Source organism: Mandrillus leucophaeus, unplaced genomic scaffold (assembly GCF_000951045.1).
Source record: "Mandrillus leucophaeus isolate KB7577 unplaced genomic scaffold, Mleu.le_1.0 Scaffold470, whole genome shotgun sequence".
In the NCBI taxonomy this organism is placed as follows: domain Eukaryota; kingdom Metazoa; phylum Chordata; class Mammalia; order Primates; family Cercopithecidae; genus Mandrillus; species Mandrillus leucophaeus.
This window is the reverse complement of record NW_012105032.1, coordinates 2,560,449-2,580,320: the sequence shown is the minus strand read 5'-3', so window position 1 is coordinate 2,580,320 and position 19,872 is coordinate 2,560,449. Positions and strand designations below refer to the sequence as shown.

General features: G+C 36.3%; 1 protein-coding gene across 1 annotated transcript in view; it reads right to left on the bottom strand.

Annotated features, from left to right (window-relative positions):
- PCDH11X (protocadherin 11 X-linked) overlaps positions 1 to 19,872 on the bottom strand; it is an 812,402-nt gene that overhangs the window by 390,529 nt on the left and 402,001 nt on the right. Inside the window, exon 6 of the mRNA XM_011995097.1 lies at positions 9,648 to 9,728. Coding sequence (XP_011850487.1) covers positions 9,648 to 9,728 — 81 coding nt within the window. The remainder of the gene's footprint in view (positions 1 to 9,647; positions 9,729 to 19,872) is intronic.

Genomic DNA, 19,872 nt, shown 5'->3' with positions numbered 1-19,872 from the left:
AAAAAAAAAAAAAAAAAGCCCATTTTCTGTGGAGGAATTCAAGCTGGTTGCACAAATTTGCATATGTAAAGAGGAGCCAAATGTTGACAGCCAAGATAAAGGGGAAAATGCCTCGAAAGCATTTCAGAGACCTTCACGGAAGTCCTTCTCATCGCAGACCTGAAGGCTTGGGAGAGAAAAATGGTTTTATGAGCCGTGCCCAGGACACTGCTGCTCTGTGCAGCCTTAGGACATGGTGCCCTGTGTCCCAGCTGTTCCAGCTCCAGCTGTGGTTAAAAGGGGCCAAGGTACAGCTTGAGCCCTTGTTTCAGAGAGTGCAAGCCCCAAGTCTTGGCAGCTTCCACATAGTATTGAGCCTGCCGTTACACAGAGGGCAAGAGTTGAGGCTTGGGAGCCTCTGCCTAGGTTTCAGAGGATGAATGGAAAAACCTCAATGTCCAGGCAAGACATCTGCTGCATGTGATGAAGCCCTCAGGGAGAACCCCTACGAGGGCAGTACAGAGGGGATATGTGGGGTTGGAGTCCTCACACAGAGTCCCCACTAGGGTACTGCCTAGTGAGCTGTGAGAAGAGGGCCACTGTTTCCAGACCCCAGAATGGCAGATCCTCTGAGAGTTTGCCCTGTGCACCTAGAAAAGCCACAGGCACTCAATGCCAGCCCATGAAAACAGCCAAAAAGGCTGTACACTGCAATGCTGCAGGAGTGGGGATGCCCAAGGACTTTGGAGCCCATCCCTTGCATCAGTGAGGTCTGGATGTAAGACACGGTATAAAGGTAATTATTTTGCAGGTTTAGAACGTAATAACTGCCCTGCTGGGTTTTGGACTTGCATGGGGCCTGTAGCCAATTTGCTTTTCCCATTTTCTCCCTTTTGGAATAGGAGGATTTCCTCAATGCCTGTACCCTCGTTATATCTTGGACATGACTAATTTTTTTTTTTTTTTTTTTTTTTAAATTACGGGCTAGTAGTCAGAAGGGACTTGCCTTGTCTCAGATGAGACTTTGGACTTCAATTTTTTTTAGTCAATGCTGGAATTAGTTAAAACTTTGGGGGCCTGCTGGAAAGGCATGACTGTGTTTTGAAATCTGAAAAAGACATGAGATTTGGGAGGGGTCAGGGGAAGAGTGATATAGTTTGGCTCTTTGTCCTCACTCAAATCTCATGTTTAATTGTAATCCCCAATGTTGTGGGAGGGACCTGGTAAAAGGTGATTGAATCCTGGGAGCAGACTTCCCCCTTGCTTTTCTTATGATAGTGAGTGAATTCTCACTGAGATCTCGTTGTTTGAAAGTGTATAGGACTTCCTTCTTCACTTTCTCTCCTCAATGCTTCCACCATGTAAGATGAACTGGCTTACCCTTCACCTTCTGCGTGATTGTAAGTTTCCTGAGGCTTCCATAGCCATGCCTCCTGTACAGCCTGCAAAACTGTGAGTCAATTAAACCTTTTTTTCTTTATTAATTACCCAGTCTCAGATAATTCTTTATAACAGTGAGAACAGACTAATACATTTACCATTTCTAAAAAATTGCATTTTGGGGGGCATTTCAACACCTTATATTCTGTATGGTCTGTGTATCTTATTGTTTATTTCTTTTCACTCCAGCATCATAAAGGATCATCTTACTTTATCATATGCAAATATATGCAAATATATATATGTTTGTTTGTTTGTTTGTTTGTTTCAGGGACCATCTTCTGTTCTTGCTTTTCATTCTTGGTGAGAAACTATAATAAAGTGATTAGGAAAATGAGCTTTGAAGCCAGACAAAGGGAGTTTACATCCTGTCTTTTGTACTCACTAGCATCTTTCTGTTCCCCAATTTCCTCATTTATAAAACACAGAAAATAAAAATAATAGTTTTAATAACAGTCACAGGTTAGTAATGAAAATTAGATGAGTTCATGTTTTAAATGTTTAGGAGACTGCCTAATATATAGTAAATTTATATAAATTTTTTAAAGAAAAGAAAAATTTTTTTTTTTTTTGAGACAGAGTCTCACTCTGGCACCCAAGCTGGAGTGCATTGGTGGGATCTCGGCTCACTGTAACCTCTGCCGCCCGGGTTCAAGCGATTCTACTGCCTCAGCTTGCTGAATAGCTGGGATTCTAGGCACCTGCCACCACACCCAGCTAATTTTTGTATTTTTAGTAGAGACGGGGTTCCACCATCTTGGCCAGGTTGGTCTTAAACTCCTGATTTCGTGATCCACCCGCCTCGGCCTCCCAAAGTTCTAGGATTACAGGTATGAGCCATCACGCCTAGCCTAGAAATAACTTTTATGACCACATTTGGCTTCCATCGTCTTTCCAAAGTGATCATTCTTTCTAATGTCTTTATTTATCTTGTATCACTTTACATAGCACTATTTTATGTCCTTTTTGTGCCAGAAGTCAGTTATGCTTTTTGTAGAAGACATGAGTCATAAGCTGTGACCATTGATATTTGGAAAATTAAAGTCAAACAATAGGTTCATTCCCCACTCCCATATATTCTACAGCAGTTGTCTAGTGCTGTTATTCCAAGCTACTTATTTCTCAGTAAATATAAGACATGATTACAAAATATTGTATTTAATGAAGTACAGTGGTAGTCAAGATATTGTCTAAATGCATAATTAGAATGGCATCTTAGTAGAATAATTTTTTTACAAGCCAGGCAATTGCTATTCAATGTCATAGAAAAGCATGAAAAAGTCCCAATAAGTCGACCCCAGTTTTATTTTGTTTCAGTTTGTTTACAGAACATCATTCAGTTTTAGACTTGCTAACTCATTATAATTGCCATGAATCAGGAGAAGGGAAGGTGAAGGGTGAATTTATTGTGGAAGGGGAAACGATCAAATCATCATAAAATGCCACATTACAAAAAAATAAGAATTCCATGCTAACTCGCTTATACATATGGCATGTGCAAAGCTGATCAACTGCCATTTTTTTGAGTACCTCTCTATTTCCTCTAAGTATTGCACAGCTGCTAGCATATTTGCTGCAGTGAATGTTTTTGATCCCATTGGCCCCTAGAAATTGAAAATATGTTCAGGGTGATTTGATTTATCTTCTGAAGTTGATTAAAACTAATGTTAATTTTTGAAAACCTAATTTAGGACTTCATTATATTTACTCCAGTTATATATCAAAATATTTTTAAAGATGCTAACAAAAATGATCATTATCCTAATAAGGAAATAGACATTCTCATTTGATTTTCTTTACTCAAAGAATAAATTGACCTATGATTTCACAATTCCCACAATAATTAGTTGAATACTTGGTTTTTCAGCTAGGATCCACTGTTTTATGGGACACCACTGCAGCATTTGACAACTAAAAAAAAAAAAAAAAAAGAAAAAACCCACCAGGCGTGGTGGCTCACGCCTGTAATCCCAGCAGTTTACAAGGCTGAGCCAGGCAGGCAGATCAGCTGAGGTCAGGAGTTCGAGACCAGCCTGGCCAACGTGGTAAAACATTGTCTCTACTAACAATACAAAAATTAGCCGGGCATGGTGGGGTCACCTGTAATCCCAGCTACTTGGGAGGCTGAGGCAGGAGAATTGCTTGAACCTTGGAGGCAGAGGTTACAGTGAGCCGAGGCAGTGGCCTTGCACTCCAACCTGGACAACAAGAGCAAAACTCTGTCTCAAAAAAATAAAATTAAATTAAAGATTTTCAAAAAGTCACTATCTGTATCGTGAATGTTAATTAATTGGCATCTAGATTGTTGAATGTGGCATTATCAAAGTATTTAAAGATTTCAATGGAGGAATAGAAATGATTTAACTTCTAAATTGCACTCTACTTCCACTAGTTTCTATTTTCAGAATATTGCTTTTAAAATTCCCCAAATTAAGTAATGAATATCTTGTTAAGAATAAGATATTTCATAAGAAACCATAAAAGTTGATTCATGAAATAAGTATTTTTTTTTAAGCTTTTCAGGGGCAAGCACAATGTTCCTTAAAAACAAGATTGAAAAGCCCTTATCCGTACATACTTTGCCTGTAATAATACCATATACACAATGTAACCCATCAGTCTATGGTCTATCTTAAATTGCAATTGAAGCCTCAGGCACTCAAGGCTGTCAGATAACTTTAAAAAGATCTTCAAGAAAAAAGTGCCCCTTTTATAAGAAATAATTGTGTCAATAACAAGATTTTATCTTTGTTAACAGACAAAAGAATTGGTAATTGGTAAATCAGTAGAGTTAATTATATGGCACTCCATTTACCGGAATGCAGTCAGAAATAACTACTTGCTTAGATAAAAGGTCATTCATTTATGCCTGGGTGCAGTAGCTCATGCCTGTAATCCCAGCACTTTGGGAGACCGAGGCGGGTGGATCACCTGAGGTCAGGAGTTCGAGCCCAAGCCCAGCCTGGCCAACATGAAATACTGTCTCTACTAAAAATCCAATAATTAGCTGGGCATGGTGGCAGGCACCTGTAATCCCAGTTACTTGGGAGGCTGAGGCAGGAGAATCGCTTGAACCCAGGAGACGGAGGTTGCAGTGAGCCGAGATCGTTCCATTGCACTCTAGCCTGGGCGACAAGAGCGAAACTCAGTCTCAAAAAAAAAAAAAAAAATCATTGATTTAGCATCTTCTTATTCATCGAGGAAAAGTGTTATATTACAATGTCTAATTCCATCTGACTTCTATTTATACCAGTGATACTTGATGTCATATTGGTAGGTTAAATTTTATAATCTTAAGGTGCCTATTTGAAATTGTGTGCTTTTCTTCAACACTTCTATTCTGAAGACCACTGCAATGGTTTCTTAATCAAACATTCAATAAACGTGTAGTATAATTCTGAGATGCCTCTTGGATACAGGTGTAGGTGGGATTATTATGTTATGTTTGCCTTGTATTCTACATTCTCACCAATTTTCTTGAGACTGAATCAGCAGGGCATGACTTGAAAGTCATAGTAAAACCACCTTTGCAAAAATTATAATTAAGAAAATTATTACAGTGAAAGAGATTGGACCTAGCTGACCCCATTTTGCTTCTAACTGCCAAGCTGTCCGTGTTCATTCCTGGGCATAGCATAGGCTGAACTGTCGGAGGAACTTAGTTTATGGTTTAACTTTGATACAAAGACCATAATAGCCTGATATGGTTTGACTCTGTGTCCCTACCTAACTCTCACTTTGAATTGTAATAATCCCCATGTGGCAAGGGTGGGACCAGGTGGAAATAATTGAATCATGGGAGCAGTTCACCCTATGCTGTTCTCATGAGATCTGATGGTTTTATAAGGGGATTCCTCCTTCCCTCAGCACTCACTTTGTCTCCTGCCACCAGGTGGCTTCCACCATGATTATAAATTTCCTGAGGCCCCCCCTTCTCAGCCATGGAGAACTGTGAGTCAATTAAAACCCTTTGCTTTATAAATTACCCAGTCTCCGGTATTTCTTCATAGCAGCATGAGAACAGGCTAATACCATAAATTCGTACTGAGGTAGCGGGGTGCTGATATAAGGATACCCTAAAATGTGGAAACGATTTTGGAACTGAGTAACAGGCAGAGTTTGGAACAGTTTCAACAGTTCAGATGAAGACAGAAAAATGTGGGAAAGTTTGGAACTTACTAGAGAATTGTTGAATGACTTTGACCAAATTGCTGATAGTGACATCGACAATGAAGTACAGGCTGAGGTAGTCTCAGATGGAGATGAGGAACTTATTGGGAACTGGAGAAAAGGTCACTCTTGCTATGTTTTAACAAAAAGAATGGTGGCATTTTGCCCCTGCCTTAGAGATCTATGGAACTTTGAACTTGAGAGAGATGATTTATGGTGTCTGGCGGAATAAATTTCTAAGTGGCAAAGAGTTCAAAAGGAAGCAGAGCATAAAATTTTGGAAAATTTAAGCCTGACGATGTGATAGAAAAGAAAAACTCATTTTCCGGGAGAAATTCAAGCCTGTTGCAGAAATTTGCATAAGTAATGAGGAGCCAAATGTTAATCACCAAGACAATGGGGGAAATGTCTTCAGGACATGTTAGAGACCTTCCTGGCAGCCCCTGCCATCACAGGACGAAGATCTAAGAGGGAAAAATGATTTTATGGGCTGGGTCAAGGTCCTTCTTGCTCTGTGCAGCCTCAGGGCATGGTGACCTGTGTCCCAGGTGCTTCAGTTACAGTCATGGCTAAAAGGGCCCAACATATAGCACAGGTCATTGCTTCAGAGGGTGCAAGTCCCAAGCCTTGGTGGCTTACATGTGGAGTTGGGGCTGCAGGTGCACAGAAGTCAAGAATTGGGATTTGGGAACCTCCACCTAGATTTCCGAGTATGTATGGACACACCTGGTTGTCCAGGCAGAAGTTTGCTGCAGGGGCAAAGCCCTCATAGGGAACTTCTGCTAAGGCAGTACAGAAGGGAAATGTGGAACTGGAGCCCCCACACAGAGTCCCTACTTGGGCACTGCTTAGTGGAGCTGTGAGAAGAAGGTCACCATCCTCCAGACCTCAGAATGGTAGATCCTCCAACAGCCTGTACTGTGCACCTAAAAAAGCCACAGACACTCAGGGCCAGTTTCTGAAAGCAGATAGGAGGTAGGCTGTACCCTGCAAAGCCACAGGGGCAGAGCTGCCCAAGATTGTGGGAGCCCAACTCTTGCATCAGCGTGACCTGGGTGTGAGATGTAGATTCAAAGGAGATCTTTTTGGAAATTTAAGATGTAAAACTGCCCTATTGGATTTTGGACTTGCATGGGGCCTGAAACACCTTTGTTTTGGCCAATTTCTCCCATTTGGCATGGGTGTATTTACCTAATGCCTGTACCTCCATTGTATCTAGGAAGTAACTAACTTGCTTTTGGTTTTACAAGCTCATAGGAGAAAGGGACTTGCCTTGTCTCAGATGAGACTTTGGACTTGGACTTTTGGGTTAATGCTGAAATGAGTTAAGACTTTGGGAGACTGTTGGAAAGGCATGATTGTGTCTTGAAATGTGAGGAAATGAGATTTGGGAGAGACCAGCAGTGGAATGATGTGGTTTGATTCTGTGTTCCCACCTATATCTCACTTTGATTTATAATAATTCCCATGTGTCCAGGGTGGGACCAGGTGGAGATAATTGAATCATGGGGGCAGTTCCCCTCGTGCTGTTCTCATGACAATGAGTTCTCACAAGATCTGATGGTTTTATAAGGGGTTTCCTCTTTTGCTTGGCACTCAGTGTCTCTTCTGCAGCCCTGTGAAGTGGTGATTTCTGCAATGATTGTAAATTTCCTGAGGCCTCTCCAGTCATGCATAACTGTGAGTCAATTAAACTTCCTTTCTTTATAAATTACCCAGACTCAGGTATTTCTTGCTAAAAGTGTAAAAACATACTAATACATAGCCCTTTCCCAAAACCAACTTCTTTCTTGTCTGGGGTCTAAACTGCCTTTGCAGGACTAACATATTAGCCACAAGATTAGGAATTATGGTTTACGAGTCATGCAGCTGGACGCTGCAAGATTCTGAACCCCCCAAATTGCTCCTGTGGATAACATCTCTATTGTAAACCCTAAGATCAGTGCTTGAGGTATTTTCAAGACCCTGCACTTGATGGATCAACTGGTACCACCCAGATAGGTAAACTGACTCAGCAAAAGAAGACAGCTTCAACATTCCCTTGATTTCACCTCTGACCCAACCAATTAGTACTCTCCACTTTCTGACCACCTACCCACCAAATTATCCTCAAAAACCTCCATCCTCTCCTGAGTTTTTGGGTAATAATAAAACTCTAGTTTCCTGTACAGCTGACTCTGTGTGAATTAAACTCTTTCTCTATTGTAATTCTCCTGTCTTGATAAATTGGCTCTGTCTAGGCAGCAGGAAACGAGAACCCATTGGGAGGTTACGATAGTTTCAAACTTGGTGAAACTTCACTAATTCAGGCTGGAATAACTTAAAACTTGTGACAATTTGGACAGAATCCTGGGTTGGGATTTACTTTTATAATATTAATCATATCTCCTCACAGTGCATAAATTAATTCTGAAACTCTTTGTAAAGAGCATAAATTAAATCTGTGAAATATTGTAGGATGTTATAATTACAGAACACATGACTTCCATGAATTTCAGATGCACACATAAATTAATAAATAATTAACATGATCCTCCTTCCATTCCATTTGGGTTATATATCTAATAGTCTAGATTCATATTTATGTATTTACATTATTTGAATTTCTTTATCCTATAAAAAATAAAAGACATTTGAAAATAACTAGGTAGAAGGCAATTTATGGATATTAATTTGATAACAGAGGAGTCAGATTCAGGACTTTATTAACAACGGTATAACAACCAGTCATAGAATACCAAATAACATATAGATGTCTGGACATTGGCCTTCTAACCCCATTTTTTTAAGTCCTCTTAAAACCTATACTAGGAAAACAAATTAGAATTGAACTTTTGGTTACATTTTTTAGCTGTCCCGACCAAAATAAGTAAAAGTGGTTCCTTTACAAATACACTTTATGACTTGATTTTTAACAACAAATTCAGACTGGTTGTGTTAGAGTAGGTAGCTATACAGACATGAGCAGGGCAGAAGATGCTCCTCCCCCAAGAATGTCAGGTGACCATCAGGTGATGGTCAGGCTGTCATTAAACTGTCTCTTTAAAATAATAATCAGTCGCAGCAGAGGCAAGGAAAGGGAGACTCCCAAAAGATAGAAAACACCTGAAGCTGGTGATCAGCAGCTTCCCAATAAGATCTCAGGAGTTGGGTGAGTGGGCTCAAACATGTACGGTAAGAGGCAAAATGGCAGAGTTTAACTGGTATATGACCTTCCTCTAGGAATACTCAACTGGTAAGGGAAAAATGCCTCAAATGAGCATGCACACAACTTCAGTAAACACACTGCAAATGTGGCTCCCCCCAAGTGCTGACAGGCCACTGCAGGAGGATAGCCCATCCCAACAAAAAATCAAGGAAGAAGACACACAAACCTTGGATCCATGCCAATGTATAAAAACCTCAAGTCAAGGGTCGAACAGGGTACTTGGATTTCTCAAATTGCCCACTTGGACCTCTACCAAGTGCACTTTGCTTCCTTTCATTACTGCTCTGAAACTTTTTAATATACTGTCACTCTTGTTCTAAAACTTGCATTGGTCTCTCACTCATCCTTATGTTCCTTGGTTGAATTCTTCCCTCCAAGGGAAGAGTTTGCTGCAGACCTACCATATTTACTGCTGCTAATATTATCCCCCAAACAAACTTGTTTCAATGAAGTTTTACTAAAGTTTGCCTAATTAACATAAAAAGCAAATTATGCTATATTATGCTAAAGCTTAAATTTAAGTCATATTATAAAACAGCAGTTTTACTTTTTTTAATCCATGATTACAAAACTACACTTAAACATCAGCAGAATAAACATTAGAAGATGCTTTTAGAGAAATACTTTTACCTGATCCAACAAGTTAATTTCACTGTTATTATCAAATCACACTAAAAAGATATATATTTACTGTCATATTTTCAACAGTAAATTTTGAGTCCAGCACAAAATCACCTGAAGAAATGTAAGGGAACACACATTGTGTACACTACTTAAGAGTATTCCTCATACCTTTATAAAAATCATTTAAAAGGAAGAGGGAGGAAAAATCATAGGGCTTTTTTCATACCTGTGGTTGGGGATGAATCCAGACCTCCACAGTAGTAGACTCTTTCATGGGGGTGCAAGATCGCATGATCTCCTTCATTGGCTTTAGAAGGGAAGAAAATAGAAGTATTTTAAGCTGTTTGTTAAAAGTAAAATACACAGTACATTTCATATTAACTTTGCCTACAGGTAGCTAAAATAGTGCCTGGGTAAATTATCTCTTTTTAGAAATCATAGTTTATTTATGTAACGAATGGTTATTGAGGGTTAACCATATGCCACACGTAGCTCTAGGTACTAGAGTTAAAAAAGAGAAAAAAAAGAAAATAAATTTATTTTCTCATGGAGTTTACATGGAGTTCTATTATATGTTCTATTAAACATATGAATGAAATTGTGGAGGACAATTTAAATGATACCAGTAACCCCAGTGCTTTGGGAGGTCAAGGTGGGAGGATCACTTGAGCCCAGCATTTTGGAGGTTGCAGTGAGCTATGATTCTGCCACTGCACTCTAACCTGGGCAGCAGAGCAAGACCTTGTCTCAATAAAATAAAATAAAATAAAGATAAAAAAATTAAATATTTAAATGGCTGACATTTAAGCTGTAGAAAATTTCTGTCCAATGCTTTTGCAACCTAATGGCTTCAAGGGTTATATTTGTGAATGTGCTCTTGTTGCAAATTAAAATCAATCTTGTGTGTGCCACCACAACACAAATTTGCTATTTGCCACACAAAGATATGTAATAGATGTGATAAATGCCAAGGGATTTAACAGATGTGATAAGTGCCAAGTGTATTGAGGACGCAGATCCTCTGCAAATTATCATCGTCTTTTCAGGAATTAACAGATTTTACCAAAGATGTTCAGTTGTTACTTATGTAAGGAAGGAATACCAAGTTGGAAGTGATTGAAGAATTATCCTATATCTTGGCTATTGTGATTAGTGCTGCAATAAACATAAAAGTGCAGGTATCTTTTGGATATATCAATTTTCTTTGCTTTTTCATTTTTTTTTTTGGATATATACCCAGCAGTATGATTGCTGGATCATATGATAGATCTATTTTCAGTTTTTCCAGGAACATCCTTACTGTTTTCCATAGTGGATGCATTTACATGCCCATCACCAATGTGTCAGCATTCCCCTTTCTCCACATCCTCTCCATTATCTGTGTGTTTTTGTTTGTTTGTTTGTTTTGTTTTTGTCTTTTTGTAATAGCCCTTTTACCTGGAATGAGATGCTATTTCATTGTAGTTTTTATTTGCATTTCCCTGAAGATTAGTGATGTTGACAACTTTGGGGATAAATACCCAGAATATATAAGGAACTCAAACAACTCAACAGAAAAAAATTGATTTAAAAATGGGCAAAAGATATGAACAGACATTTCATAAAAGAAGACATGCAAATGGCCAAAAGGTACATTTAACTTTTTTAAAAAAAAAATCAAGTTTCTTTGGGTTGCATTTCACATGCACATTTTAAGCATCTAATTTAAACATTCTCTGTCAACTGTGGGCAGTTCAATGTCTGCTAGGCTGCCCTCTGTCTAATATATAATGCTGTATTCATATGTCCATTTAATTAAGCAGGGATGCGGTTTTACGTGGTTAAAAGTATAAGTCTACGTGGATGTATCTTGCACATTTAAATTTGGCAACTAAACATGTCTACTGTATAACATGCTTCAGTATTCAAACATTAGAAAAAATTATTTTGCTTTGTTTTGTACAAAACTAAGAACTTAAAATAATCCCCCCACCCCTGCCAATATTCTATCACTCCCCGCCCCCTCCAAAATCCCATAGTTATAAGACTAAAAACCAGGAAATCATCTAATAGAATAGCCCCAGTATACAGGACTACTGAGACCTAACTGTAATGCAAGTGAGAGAAATGACACTTGCAGGAAAACTTAGTGATTAACTACATTTATCCTTGACTGTTTTAAGAAAATGAACTATGGTTCATCAGTGACACCTGAGAAATAAAATGCAGATCTGCATTTCTCTTTCCTTACATGTACCACATACTGAACCAAATGATCTTTCCTTTTATGGAATTAGATGTCAAACTTTCAAGAAAAGAATAAAATGCTTTATAAGAATCACAGTCTTTGTAGATTTAAGCCACATTTTAATTCAGTTCATATTAAGATAGTGCTCAGTGCCAAAAAGTGAGAAGTGTGTTTTAGCAATGATCTTAACAAGTCTTGAGAAATGTCACTGGCATTATTGCTAATAATAAAAAATAATAACTTCTAAGAGAAGGAAGGATAGATATTGGATCTTATTATTATTCCTAAGTTAGAGATTACTTGGTAATGGCTTAGACATTGGAAGGGAAGTTGACTTTGTTTAAAATTGCATTAACGCTTCAAGCACAAATACATTGTTTCAGTGGTGATGCTGTGTAAAGAAATAGACATATGTGAGAGAAAACGGATAGGTTTATATTATTTCCCACCTTTTAGAATCTAGAAATTCTATAGATTAAAAATTACCGGTAATTTTCTTGAATTATTTTGTTTATGGAGGAGGTAGGAAGAGGCTGGATCGTAAGAAGCACTGATTAAGAGTAAATGCTCAAAATTATATTAATTCCATCTTTTTTGTCAAAAAGTAAGAAAATTTTAAGGCAAATTCCAATTCACAGAAGTGAGAATTATTTCTCAAAATATACACAATAATAAAGTTTTTCAATAAATGGAAAATATATTTGCAGCTTCCAAAGGACTCAGTCTTTCATGAAAATAATACGATGCAGGTAACCTAAAAGAAAAAAATTCATTTCCCAAAATACATCTGCTTTGCAAAAATAGGCTTATGAAGCAAGATAATTTGATTGAACTTTCTAAATCTGGCCGGTTCTTCTTGCTGTTCTTAAATGTTTTCCTGACAGTGTCGCACAGCATCTGAGCTTTAGTAACTTCATGCATCAACTGCTTTCCTTAACTTGACTAATTGCAAATCTTCTGGGAGAGGTAAACTCAGACTGGTTCTGTGGTTTTGTGATTTTTTATTTTTTATTTTATTTTATTTTATTTTTTTTGAGTCTCACTCTGTTACTTGCGCTGAAATGCAGTGGTGCAATCTTGGCTCACTGCAGCCTCAACCTCCCAGGATCAAGGGATCTTCCCACCTCAGCCTCCTGAGTAGCTGAGACTACAGGCACATGTCACCATGTCTGGCTAATTTTTGTGTATATATATATTTTTTGTAGAGACAGTGTTTCATCATGTTGCCCAGGCTGATCTCAAACTCCTGAGCTCAAATGATCTGTTTGCCATGGCCTTTGAAAGTGCTGGGATTACAAGTGTGAGCCATCTCACTCAGCCCCTGGTTTTGTGATTGTTTTCAGGACAAATGTGGAACGCTTCCTTTCTTCTGGCAATTAGAAATTGTATTGTAACTCAAACCTAATGGTAAGAAAATCATTCTTACAATAAGATCATGCTATTTCTGAATACAGTCTCACCATTATTCTTTCAAAATCTAGCAAAAAAAGAATCCAGAGGCGCATTGGTGCATTCAGCAATTACATTTCTTTCTCAAATGCAGTAGGTTTTCCACTAGAAATGTAAGTATGCTATCATTTTCTGGGTAATCAAACCCACCATGGAAATCTCAGGATTTACAAATATGTTACATTATAAATTGTCACAGTCATCACTTTATTTTAGTTACCAAACACTACAAGTGGGTATAACTGATCCATTATTGTTATCTTATTGCCATATGGTTGAAATACTGATAGATTAGGGCCAAAAAGGTCTCCTCAAATATGCATATGAGATAATTTTTGGAGAGTCCTATCCAACATCTAGCAGGATGATATATGCCTAAAGACATGTAAGTATGTGGGTGATGTTTCTAGTGATTACATTTATAAAACCTTTCCTTCATTCTCATTTCCATATAAGAAAGCATAACCCTTACTGTAGAAATAACATTAATCAAAACTATGGCAACGCTTACAAACATAAAGTGTAACTTGATACTTATTTTTCCCAGGACATATATAGATGAATGATTTTCATTAAAAGCCTTGACACAATATCAACTTTTAATTTTTATAATGTTATAGGACATGTTTTCTAATTGCTGTGAGTATAATCCAGAGGTTTCCTGAAATAGGAGAAACTCTCAGTTAATTACTAATCTCTTTAATGTTTCTTTTCTCCTGACATGCCTTTCTGCCTTATATTTGTTAGAGGTTTTGAGATGTATTTTATATGCAATATTTAAGGAAGAAAAGATAGATATTTAAAAGAGACTAAAATCTACTCAACGATATGGTGCAACACTGGAAAGGATAGAGTCTTTGGAATCTACATCTGGCTCTACAGTCTACTAGTTTTATGAAGTTTGTCAAGTTATTTAATATGATTCTCAGCTTCATCATCTGTGAAATGAGTATAATAACATGAGCCTCATAACATACTTCTATGATACTGAGTTACTATAATAAAGTGCTTGGCATTTTATAATTATCCTCTTGGTTTGCACTATTATGGTTTTATCTTCTCTAACAACATGAAGCAGAAGCCATTCACCATGTGATTCGTTCTTTCTCTCTATCATTCTCTATCCACCTCTCTCTCCCCTTGTCTCTTTTCTAAGTGAAGCTATCACTTTAATACAAGAGAAAGGCCCTGACCAGCCCTGCCAGTGATGGAGAATGCTGGCCTTACAATCTTCTATTCTCATTCAGAAATGACCCTCAGTTCTCATCAGTAAGGTACTATGAAGCAACTGAAATTTGTTGAAACAATTAATTCCAGTTACTTAGAGGTTTTTTTTTTTTATTTTTTTCATATATCTGAAAAATAAAAATTTACCACTGCTACAATAATATGATGAGTGAGGGTGCTGGGAACAGGTAAGGCAGACATTAACTATTCTTTACTTATTCCAATTGTTACATAATCTCTAGTTGGAAGAAGCCTCTTTTGATTGGACATAAATTCTTCTTACTCGGGTAAATATAAGTTTTTGTGTGAATTTAGTTGAAACTTCGAATTCAAAAGTTGGTTTTTAAAACTGGAGATTTCTCAAAAACTTAAATTTTGAGAACACGTATGAATCATATTTATTAACGCTTATAGTAAGGATAACTATAGATTTTAAGTCAAATTGACAATTGAAAGTATGAAATAAATTGGCTACTTAAAAGTTATAGAATGTATCTATATTTGCTTAAAAATCAATGAAATGTCTTTTAGGTGGAGACAAGGAGAAAGGTTGTATTAAATAGGTTTAGACTTGGAGTTTGATATTTAGTGTTCGGTCAAAATTTTCAGGTATTGAGAATTCTCTTGCCTAGAAGGACTCTGTAGATGACATGCTTGAAGAAATGTAACAACTATAAGCTTTCTTGTAAGTTACGCAGAGTAAAGCGTTCCCATATAAACTCACAGACTGAATTTTTACTGTGTTTTTTAGAGATGAGGCAAGACTAGAAAATACATAATTTAATAATGTCCTCTCCATGGGGAAATTGGTATACATTTAGCAGAACTAAAGGGACATGTAAAGCTATGTTTATGAACAATATGGCATAGACAAGACATTGTGAATCTGGAACACCTTACGTTCTATGATTAATTCTCCTTTATTCCTTGTGTGTTTTTTGTTTTGTCTTGAGTTTTGTGTACATATTGGTGTCAAGAGACATGGATTTCTAAATGCAAAGCACAGTTTGATAGCTATGGATGGAATGTTTAGAAATGACTTAATGCCGGGTTACTATAAACCAGAATTTATTTTCAGATTTCATTTTTTTCTAGGATAGCTGCCATCATCATAGCTACAATGATGAGATCTTGAGTAAAATAGCGTTGAGTTATTTCATAGGCATGTTCAATATTTTCCAGACTAATCTGAATCCCTCTGAAGTGGTTTGTCAGCACAAGGTAATGAGGATCCTCCTTCTGGATGTAGTTAGACCCAAGAGAAATGTGGAAAAAATGAGATGAATAATTTGGGAAAAATATATTCATTTATCCATAAGGATTCCAAGGGTTCTGCCAAAAGCAAACAGCTATCTAGAAATTGTCGTCAAGAGCAACAAATCACCAGGTGGAAAAATCAACAAGCTTGGAGCATTTAATTAGATCTTTTATCTTAATCATCAAGTCAAGTGTGTGTTCCTATGTGTGTTTAGGGAAGGGGGAATGTTATAGAAGGGGGATGAATTAACACTTAGAAAGCTCAGAGCTTTAACAAAACCCGACATGAGATTTGCCAGATGGTTTGGTACCGGATTGTAAAACTTGAAACTAATCTTCGTTTAAGAGTTTTAATGGTTGTATCGCTCTTATAAAGCCTCTTGCTCTTCTGCTAGGGTGATTCTGCAAAATTATAGATCAGGCTTTAAAGAACAGTTTCTATGAACAGAGTCTCTTAAATCTCAGCTAAACTGAGCAAGAAGATTACATGTTATTATGATGTAGCACAGCAGGATTTCCCCCCAGCAAACATAATGACGTGAAAAAGGGATAAGAGGTCATCCAGAGAAGCACGGAAGAACAATGCTTTTCACACAGATTATCTGGACAGGTTGAAATATTGACAGTGCAAAATCTCTTAACGTTTCTGTGCAGAGCTCTGATCCTGACAAGCCTCCAGATCTAGACAGCAAGACCCAGTGATCGTATATCTCTATGAGATGGCCTGCTCTAGGGCACCTGGGAGAGATTCTAGCTGTTCCAGACATTACTTGAAAAAAAAATAAAGTATAATATTTATTTCTCAGATGAGAAATATCAATATCAATTTTATTTCAAGGAGAAGACATTTTCCTACTTTTTATAATTTAAGTTTACTAAACTTTAAAAATGTATACTCTTGTTAGCATGTGAAAGAACAAAAACAGCACAGAACTATAATTCTGTGTATATTTTCATATTTCAATATCCCTGCTGAACAATAATTAAGATAGGTGCCATAAAAATGAAGCTGTATTGAATTTATGGGCTTCAAATATTCAATGGAAGAATTATGAATTATGAGTAGACAAGTTCAATCCATCAGCTTACTTAACATTAGATAATTTGAACTTTTGTATTTTAAATATCAAAATGTATCAGAAAATATCAGTAAATTATGTTTAAATCCTTAAAAGAATAATTTATGTTTGCTTATTCATTGGATTATTTCTTATTTTTATCTCTCTGAGAATGGTTCAATATTACTCCTCAGTGCAGACAGTTATTTCAAACTAATGATCCTCAATTATTTTCTTAAGAACTGGACCCAAATAAAGACAAAACACAATACTATAAGCTTCATTTAGTCCTTATTTTCAAAGTAATTACTGTCACTGCTGTTACCATAAGTTCCTAAAAATATACTATTCAAGTAGTACCTGGGCTAGCCTCTTGAATGTTGTCCAATTTTTTAAAGGTGGCTATGAATGCATTAAACATTTTTCTAAATGTATGATTCAGATATAGCAGTTATGCATTTTCCAATATTTTATAAATTGTCAGAGCAAGATTAAGGGAGGGGAAAACCATTCCATCAAAATAGTTTTTTCCAGTAAGAATCTGAAAAGCTCAAAAGGTTGAAATCAACTGATTATTCAGCAGCTTACTGTAGAGTGATTTTTATATAAATATTTATTTTAAAATTTTTCTAAGAGGTGTGAGAGTAGAAATAATTCATGGGTTTCTCACACACTTAAAAGTGTGTCTTTCACTTGGAAATATTTCACGCATAAATCTCTTTAATGGGAAAATATACAGTAATTTATTCTGTTATAGCAATATATAATTTAAAATATAAAAGTATTATTTGACATTGGAAAGAAATATAGAGGAATTGTTTGGCTAAATTTATGCTCAAAATACTAAATTTTGTTGTAATTAGTCAAAAATTATAATGTTCTTGTTATTAATGGAGACAAATATACTATAGGTGAAGTTAAACTCCTAAAGATTTAGCCAGCCCCTACAAAGAAAAGCACAATATAGTAAAGATAGTTTAGGTTATTGGCATCATTCTTGTCTCAACCAAAATACAAAAGCTATACATAATTTACTGTATGTAAAGTGGATGCCATCATGAAAAGAATCTGATGTGTATCAATAATACTGACATTATTCACCACTACCATCCCCCACACTACGGTTAAAATTGATTAATCTTTCAGATTTGCTAGAACACAAACACATAAAATAATGTCTTTCTCACTACCTTCAATATGTAATTTTGCTTGCTAAATAACTATGTCTTTCTAATAACTGTGTCAAATAAAAAAAAATTCCCTTCAATTACACACAGAAAGCTGAATTGATAATTCCTAAACATTAAACAAGTCTGCCTATAACCATAAATGAATTATAATTGTATAACCTGGGGGCCAGGCACGGTGGCTCACACCTGTAATCCTAGCACTTTGGGAGGCCGAGGTGGGTGGATCATAAGGTCAAGAGATCAAGACCATCCTAGCCGACACGGTGAAACCCCTTCTCTACTAAAAACATACAAAAAAATTAGATGGGCGTGTTGGCGCACACCTGTAGTCCCAGTTACTTGGGAGGCTGAGGCAGGATAATCGCTTGAACCTGGGAGGCGGAGGCAGTGAGCCGAGATCACACCACTGCACTCCAGCCTGGTGACAGAGCGAGGTTCCATCTCAAAAATAAATAAATAAATAATTTAAAAAATTAAAAAAAAAAAAAAGAGAATGAAATCATGAACTTATAGTTTTGTCTTTTATGCTTTCCAGTGATGTGCAAAAGGTTTGTCAGAGAGTTAGCAGCTATTACAATTATAAGTTAACTTTCTTTTTAAAAAGTCAATTATAATTCACAAACTAAAGAATTATAAACCTTTTTGTTTCCTAATATTAGAACATTAAGCTCAAGTGTGGGGCAAGGAGACAGAATGGTTCTCCTTCATTAAAAAAATTATGACTCATATCAAGATCCATATCGTAAGCCATAAAAAGGCACTTCTTCCTAACCTTGAGTATCTGATGAAGAAACGTTAACATTTCAGAAAATTTAGGTATTCACTTCAATCAAGATTCTAGGTAGAAAAAAGTCTCACTAGATTTCTTGTCCATGAGAAATCTGTTCTAGGAGGTTGCTGTCCTGTATGTCTTCTGAGTTCTTCGAAGATGCTATTTGTGCTTAATTATTTGGCAACATAAGCATGGCCATATAGAGGCACTAAATGTTATCATGAGAACTTGGCTTTGTAAGTGTAAACTCAAGAGTAAAGAATTAAAAGCATTCTATGGAGATACACTAAGATCTTAACTAAAATAAGTTTTCAGTTTTCAACGCAAAAAGAACTTCACTAATTCATTATTTTTAAAACATTCATTAGCATTGCCCGCCAAACCTAAATAACTGCAATTCCTAGGTTGATGTCAATAACCCAATAATGAATGGAGTTAAGATGTATTCTATAATTAAAAAGTATGCTAGACTAAGACATTGGTAAATTTAATTTCTTTTTGTATGAACCTGCAGAATATGCATTGTGATTACATTAAAATCCCTTATATAATAATGACATTTCTAATTTCTCAAGAGATCCTTCTACGAATCTCAGGTGATAAGCCAAGAAAATATTTTGACTTAAATTGGTCTACAATCTACTTCAATTATCTGGAAACTTGAATGAAGAGCAAAGGAACAAACAGAGAACAAATTGAAATAAGTAAAGGTAGTAAACAAATATAATTAGGAAAAGAAATAAGTCAGTTGTCTGAAATATGACTGGAAATAAATCTAGATTAAAAAGACGATATGAAATATAACTGCACTTTAACCTTGAGCAATTATCTATTGAATTTAGAAGCATAGTTAGGGAAAGGGACAATATTCCAGTATCAATGAAAACAGCAAAATAGAATCCATGTTAGCTTAATTAGAGCAAATTTATCTTGACCAAAACAAAATGAATAACAAGCAAGTATGAAAATGGAATTTTAAAATTAGCATTAACTTATACAAACATAGAAAATTAACACTAGTTATTTTTGTATTAGGGCATTGGGAAAGAGTTGTATATTATTACATTATAATCAAAGATAACAAAATCGTCAGTGAAACAGCAACAATGATCAGCTCCTCTTTATACTAGATTCTCTAAACTTGAAAAACTGGATGAAAAGCTCTCAGTTTATTTCATGTCAGATTTTACAATAAGTAATCTCTAAAGACTAGTTAAAATGGGGGGAAATGAAAAAGTGAATGATCTATACTTCTGAGAGAAATTTCATTA